General features: G+C 40.0%; 1 protein-coding gene across 1 annotated transcript in view; it reads right to left on the bottom strand.

Moving 5' to 3' along the window:
* Window positions 1-4511, bottom strand: part of LOC130165510 (M-protein, striated muscle-like) — a 26158-nt gene extending 21647 nt beyond the window's left edge. Inside the window, exons 1-4 of the mRNA XM_056370844.1 lie at window positions 4384-4511; window positions 3332-3460; window positions 1650-1742; window positions 936-1071 (exon numbers count right to left, since the gene is read on the bottom strand). Of these exons, the coding sequence (XP_056226819.1) occupies window positions 936-1071; window positions 1650-1742; window positions 3332-3438 (336 nt within the window). The 5' untranslated portion in view covers window positions 3439-3460; window positions 4384-4511. The remainder of the gene's footprint in view (window positions 1-935; window positions 1072-1649; window positions 1743-3331; window positions 3461-4383) is intronic.
* Window positions 4512-7863: the final 3352 nt, after the last annotated feature.

Raw genomic sequence — 7863 nt, 5'->3', positions numbered from 1 at the left:
TTAAAACAGCACGGTGTCATCATTAACATTTCCCAGCTGACATCCCGTCAACAATCTGCCCAGACCAGAGGGATTAGAGAGGTGAGGTCAGCAGGCAGCAGTTAGCTCTCTGCAGTCAACTTTTAACTTCAGCATCACCCGTCTGTCGTCTTACTTCTGCTAACGGAGGCAGGGCAAGAAAACGTTCATATTTATAGCACCATTCAGAATAGGGCTGTCACGATAAAACAGACACGACTGTCGCAGCCAGAAGTATTCATGATGGTGATATAATCGTGATAGATTATTTGGTATTTGTGTGTTTGGTTGTGTTTTTTGGCAAATGGGTTCGACTCAGATAAGAGGATGTTTAAGGAGGTGGAGAGAGAGAGTCTGTGACCACAACTGTACAGCAGTGTAAAAAAATAAAACAATGATACTGAATGGAAATAGGAAGAAACAGAACAGAAGACCTATGAGGTCCAGAGGATTCATATCTTTAAAACGCATCAGAAATACAGTTATCTATTTCTTTAACTATTCAAATACCTATAGACAACTTTATTTCTGTTCTGTAAATCCCTTAAAAACAGTAGTTCAAGAGTGATTAGTTCTGCTGTTTCTAGCAGAAACATCCTGCTGTGAATTTTTTTTAAAGGGTTTTATTGAGGAGGAGAAAACTAATATTTTTTAATCACTTAGGTTTTTTCTTGTCTTTTATTTTGTGCCTTTTGAGCTGGAGGATGTTTTGACCAGTGATTGTTCTGATGCAGTGTCTCAACAGTTGAGTATCATCTGCAAATCTGTGATATAAAGTGTTCTGTAAATAAAATGAGATAAAAAAAAAAACTTACATACATATAATGTAAACATGCAACAAGACACTACAAAATCATGACGTCCATGTGCCGCGCAACAGTGTGAACCGGTGACATGTTGTCCACTTGGCTCCTTACCTCTCTCTGGATCTCAAGGCTCTCCACTTGAGCCTTAGTAGCAATCCTCATCCTGTGAAGCTCCTCCTGAATAACAGCCAGTCCCTTCCCAACATTTGTAGACACTCTCTGGTACTCCTCAGTCTCCTCAGCAGTCCTAATGACACATAAACCACATTAATCTACCACTAATCTTGGAATCAGCAAGTTAAACAAATAGGATTTAAGAGACTTGACTTTAGAGTCAATGGGTGTTGGCCATGAGTTAGATGTCTTATAAATATTTCATTGTGAATACCATCTGAAAAACAAACACTTTTGTAGCTTAATGAACTGTTGTTTTGTCTTTTATTGGCACTAAAATAATTTACGATTAAAGGTTTTCACTTCTTCTCCACCTCACTGTTTAATAGAAAGCGAAACGTCACACCGGATTAAACTTAACTCGGAGGCAGAGAACTCCTTTTGTGCATCTGATCAGTGGTACTGAAAAATAAGAGTTTAAATTAACACCGTCTGCGTTAATTTAGAAGCTCAGCGGTCTGACTCCACCATTCGTATCAGCTCTACAACTCCTAAAACAACACTTGACAATTCAAAATAACCATCACTGAATAATTAACTAGTACGACTGGAGAAATGTGCTGTCTTTACTGGGGTTAGCTAACAGAGACCGTGGGTCAGTATTACCTTACGCCTAAAAATAGCCTGACATATGACAGCAGCCAAACTCACCTCTGCCGGAACACCGGTATGATATAGGCTGGTTCCGCCATCGCCTCTGTGGCCTGGGCCTGTACCTGGCTCACCGATTTAGAGCTTGATTTCCTGTGGGAGGGGGGAAGAGTCCATCATTATGAAATAGCCATTAAAAAGGAAAATCCTAATATAGCGGACTTTTGGGTTTTAGTTTTGCAGAAGCAGCTGCCTGTTCTAAAATCTCCCACCTGAGGTTTAAAGTAATTATACAATGGTACGACATGGCACCAAACTCTCACAAACGAAGTCCTACTTGTCAGTAATGTCACGTGTTGGTATCTTTTTAGTTTAAAATGCATGGAAAGAATATGGTGACAAATCTATATGAAACTTTTAGACTATTTTTGTGGATCCTTCTGTGTCCCATTATGTTCCCAATATGACGCAATCCTATATTATTTATTGAATATGCTTAGAGATCCATTTTTATCATTTCAACTCATTTGGTTCACAGAGGAAATACTTTTACGGGTCTGCAGCCAAAACCACTGTGAAACGTGGCAGACTGACGTGAAATCTGAAATCTTTTGTATAAAAACTGATAAATAAAAAAATATTAACCCTTCCATGTTTTTCTTCTTCAATCACTCCGATGGGAAACTTCATGAGAAACTTGGTCAGTGCTGAGAACCACTGGCCTCGGATGTAGGTCAGGTTCATGGGAGTGGCATGCGCCCTCTGACATAAGGCGGTGGCTACATGACAACATGGCGGCCTGCTACAGGATGACCCGGTGATCAGAACTTGTGGTGGCTCAGATCTGGGACTTGCCCCAATCTCATCAGTATAGTGGTAACAAAGCAATCGCACATCAAACTCAGCATCAAACTCAGCAAAAAAAAGCGTAACTACAGTTTGGCAGAGCTGGGCTGAGAGATGCTGGCTGAAGCTGCAGAGCATGAAGTCCTGACCCGGAGCTCCAGAACTGTTGGCGCCCACAGAGAAAATGGTACAGCTTGAAACTAACTCGCAGGACTGTGTTTCTTTGTTTTTTAGCTTCTCCAAACTATCCACCTTGTACTTTGAACATGCAGGATCTCAACGAGTTTCCTGAGTGCCTTAACTTTACCACGTGCCATCTTTTACCTCAACCTTGGCCGATGGAGAAACAAATATACAGAATACAGTGGACCACGTGTTTATTCCAAATAAGAAACTTGCTGAAACTCTTAAAAGTAACGTGAGTTTCACGTGAAGTCTGGATCGGCCTCGAGCTCATCTCAAACTTTCTTTCATCATTTTCTATTTTTTGCAAGATTGTTATTTCAGTGTTTCGACTTCAGGTGAATAAACTTCCATGATATAAGATCCACTTTGTGTTCTCACTTTCTGACCAGAAACACTGCTGCAGACGGAAACGAGAGATACAGAATTTACAGCGTGGTAAGGGTCAAAGATTTTTTCTAGGGCTGATACCAAATTGGACATATGGGTTCTGATGCCTGCGAGAGACTGTCGCTCCATCTCAGAGCTTGTTGAACTAAATCTGTTCATGAAAATGGGTTAGAATCGGACGTCGGAAGACAAAATGGAGCTAGGAAGCAGACACATATGCGGCAGGACGATAAGCACCCACTGCCGGACACTCTACGCCCTGCACCCGGCCAAGCTGCAACAGCTGTACCTTCCAAAGCAGCGGGTGAACCGCACCTTCGTACCTTTCCGTATGCTGCTTGACAACATGTTTAGTGTGATGATACGCGTAATCAGTTTTGACTTGGCCCACACGCTTCTTCATATACCAAGATATGTCTTTGGAAGCCATGACTGGAACACTTCAAGGAGACCTGGCCGAGAGCACCAGGGGGAGGGAGGGGAGACAGGGGGGGGGGGGACCAAACGTGTGTTAGCCATGTTAACAATGTCAATATAAGTCTTCCTTTACCATTACACATTTACCGTTGTCACTATATACTGAACACATCAACAGTCTTCACTGAAATCATCCCTCAGTACGATCTCTGGTGTTGCTAGTGTTATATAACATCTGTTACTGTATTCATATTATACATAAATCAATAAACAAATAATCGAATGTATTTATCTCACAGGATTACATGTTAAAAGTCCAACATTTAAGAGGCATCGGGACGGTTCCCACATACTGCCAGAGCTCAGCACTTCAAATGTTTCACCTTACAGCCTCACACAGCTCAGCTATGAATAGCTTGCAGCAGTCTCCTTATTCCATGATTGGAGTAATGAAGGAAACAGAGTCATTACCGGCAGTGCACAGCCTTCACACTATTTAATTAAAACCCATCATCTAGGAAATGGGACTGCTCAGACTGTACAGGCTACTCTAAATTAAAAAACGACTAACTTCTAAACAAGCTGTCAAATTCAAACTGATTATGCTTTCATCCCGTATAATCAGTTATTTCAACACACACACACACACACACACAACATTTGTACCTGAGTCTATTTGCCTGAACACAAATTAGGAAAAGAGGGTCAGCAACCCCTTAATGCCCTGGTATGTAAGGAAGTACTGCTCAGGGAGATTACAACAGGCTGCTGCCGTTTCCCCCCCGACACAGGAGACAGATTATCTACAGCCATTTATTACAGCAACACATTTCACTTCTATCACGCTTGACAGCTGATAACTTCTCTTCCTACTCTGAACTTTGTTTTTTTTCCAAGTTATTCCTCCATTAAAAATCAGCCTCATCAGTGAGAAAACATTAAGAGAAAAGTGACTTACCCCAAGAGATTAAAACAGCGCAAAGCGGTGGCAAACCAGCCTGATGCCGCTTGGGAAGCACTTGCTGATGGTAACGAAAATATTACCCTCTCACTGGAGGAATGCTGTTCCCCCTTCCTCCCCATGTATGGAGGCACTTAAGACTATATATAGCATTTACCCCCCAAATTTTGCTCTCATTCTGCACCTTGGAGATGAAGAGTGTGCATCCGTACCTGCAAATTTATAAAAGTATTTTAAAATAAGGTATGTTTCATCCACTGAATTTATCAAATTTAATGAATATTTTAATCCTTAGTGAAAGATAAAGGGAATATTTGAATTTATATAAACATTCGCGGAGCCTAGATTTTTCTAAAATGAAATATTTTCACGCGACAATATTTAATTTCAAAAATCATCAAATCAGTGTTTAAATGGCACGTTGCAAGTCTTCACGTTATTGACAGGAGGACCTCTAACAAGATCATGAAGAGGCATCTCTCATCTTTAAATATCGCCAAAAATTAATTCATGCAACAGCAACAAAAGATGTTTTGAGATAATTCTCTGGCAGATCCCGACGCTGAAAGCCTTATGAGACCTTTTTAGGTTTCTCGAGACAGCCCGTCCTCCTTGGCTCAACACTTGTGAGCAGCAGTCAGGCTATTTTTAACAGCAGCTCCTCTGCTACAGTGATACCCCCCCAATTCTTACTGTACAAGAGCCCCTGCAGCTATTTATAGTCACACGAGTCTATTTAAAAAATACTGAAGATACAGGGAGAAAAGAAAAAATCTTATGAGTTAAAGAAACTCTGAGGTGAAAATCATCAACGTGAACTCAAAACACAGGAGGTGTTTGTGTTTATTGCCTCAATGACCTGCAGTTGTTTCCTCTTGGCTTCACTAGAAAGGTCACCTCCCCCCTCTCTGCTTAGAGGACACTGATCTGCTACTTTCCTGACATGTATTTTCTCCATTAAAACACATACACATACAAATACAAACTCATTAAACTCTCAATAGGGATTACAGGTCCTTCTGACGGGGTAGCATCTAAAAATGTTCAATTTCAGCGACTCCCAGTAGAAGAATCAAGAAGGACAAGTGTGACATGTAAGGACCGGGGATAGAGGAGGTTACTTTTAACCAGTGTAAAAACTTACTTTACCTCTTTATATATTCATTTTCTCGAGACCAGAGAAGCAGTTTGGGAAGATTTAGGTGAAATAAATATGAAGTACATAAAAACACTACATTAAAAATCACTTTCGGTAACCGACTGATGAAGTGACTCCAGAGCATCATCCTTGCACCAAACTTGGAGGAGGGATGGAGCGAGGGTAAGGGGAAGAACTCATTCTATTTTGGAGCAGATTTACCATGAATTTGAAGTTTTTTGTTGTATGACATGGGCCTTGGCAGAGGTCGGCACTCTCTCAAGTCTGTCTTCTAGTTTACAGTCAGTACATCTAAACATACGATATAAAACACATTCCTCTAACTGTATTCAAACTGAAAAGAGTGCAATATACAGTAAATACAGCACATATAAGTACAATTTATTATTTATATTTAGCCGTTCCCTGACTTGTAAGTTACTCGGGTCTTTCTTCACATCTGCAGTTTGCAATGCAGTTACTTTTTTCAAGGTATTAGACATGACGAATGAACTGATTGTCACATGTGAAATTAGTGGAATGGCCCTTTAAAGCCACATTGGGTTTGGTGTTATTCTCTGTTGAACGCTGCCACCTGGTGTCCGTTTGGTGGAAGTTGACATGCGGATGATGAGCTGGAAAAATAAATTCCTTTTGTTCCTAAATGCAATTTGCCTTCTCCTATTTCACTAATGAAGATGATAGGACAGCGGGACATTTACTAAGCCTGGATCTAATTATTTTGAATTCTGTTGATAGTAATAATGATAAACTTTATTTATTGCAGCAGCATGCCAGGATTAAAACATTTCAAGTCTTTCATAAAAATTTGAAATAAAACTGTAGCGGAAAAAAAGAGGAAAAAGTTAAACATGATTAAAATTGATTTAAATTGTTTTAATGGTTTTTAAAACTAGTTTACATTCTGATGAATGAAGTTATAATGATAGCAATTTAATTCAAGTGTAATTCACCTGCCACTTTCAGACTCTTTACCTTTACGCCTGCCTCCTCCGTTTTCTGAGAATCGTGACAAAAACCAAACATCATGAGCTTCAACTGTATTTATGCCAGTTGTGTGTGCGTGTGTGTGTTTATTTTCCTAAACAGAGTGAGGACACTTTCTGACACACCTTCAAAAGGGCTGTTTGAGGGTTAAGACTTGGTTTTAGGTTTCAGGTTAGAATTAGGTTTTAGGTTAGGATTAGTTTCAGGGCGCGATGGTTAAGGTTTAGGTTAGGGGCTAAGGAATGCATTATGTTAATGAGTGTCCTCACAAAGATAGAAGTGTGTGTGTGTGTGTGTGTGTGTGTGTGTGTGTGTAGATCTCCTGCTGGATTGCAGCCTCGTTCCTCTCTCTGGCCCCAGCACTCGGCATGTTTGTAGTGGGGATAAAGGAGATTATTGGAGCATGATAATATGATGATGGAGAAGTTCACAGGTTTGAGAGGCCTCATCACTGCAGAGCAACATTCACTTCTTACTACAGACTAACGGACTTTTAGACAAACAGCTGAAACGCATGTTAACTTTAGTTTCCTGTTGTTTTGTTTTTTTTCCCCACAGTATCTTGTTTGTGACTCAAGTAATGAGGAGAAATTCCAACAGACTGTTATTGGATAGTTAACAGGTCAAAAACTATCTTTGTCCCAGTCTGACGTCGGGATGATGTTTTAAAGCTGCTCAGTCATTCGATCTGTTCATTTGTCCAGAACTTTGATCATCATAAAACATCTCAGCAGCTACTGACCTGATACTCATGGTGTTTGGTCTGGATATTCATGGCGCCCAGAGGATGATTACAAATCATTTTTCTGACACCTCGACCAAGTCATTAGTTGAGAAAAGATATCTCGAAAACTACTGGCTTGATTTTCAGGTTTTTTACGTGACCTCTTTTAACGTCATCAGGTTTAGGTTTTCCACAAGTACACAAGAAATATTTCTAGTGGATAAACTCTTTTGACCTCAACGACCCCGTGGTATTTCCTGTAGCGTCACTTACAGCTGGACTTTCTTTCAAAATTCACTGAAATCAGTTCAAACAATCGAAACGTATGGATCAGAAAACCTCCTGGAAGACAGGAAACTATTTAAAAATAATGAGAGAGAATTTCAGGAAGCTCAAGTTAAGATTTGGGATAATCTTCCTTTTTACACTTCCAGTCACTTTCTGTGTCAGGGATTTGAGCGTCAGTATTGGGAATATGTAGCAGAGATATGAGCTGTAATTTATGACTAATTTATAACCGTTTTCTTCCTTTTACTCCCATCAACTCCATAAACCAGATAACTTTGTGATAAAAAAAAAAAACTACATTTCCACATGAGCACACAAA

This window comes from Seriola aureovittata, chromosome 3, assembly GCF_021018895.1.
Source record: "Seriola aureovittata isolate HTS-2021-v1 ecotype China chromosome 3, ASM2101889v1, whole genome shotgun sequence".
Taxonomy (NCBI): Eukaryota; Metazoa; Chordata; class Actinopteri; order Carangiformes; family Carangidae; genus Seriola; species Seriola aureovittata.
Note: the sequence above shows the minus strand (reverse complement) of the source record. Positions and strands in the feature narration are given on the sequence as shown.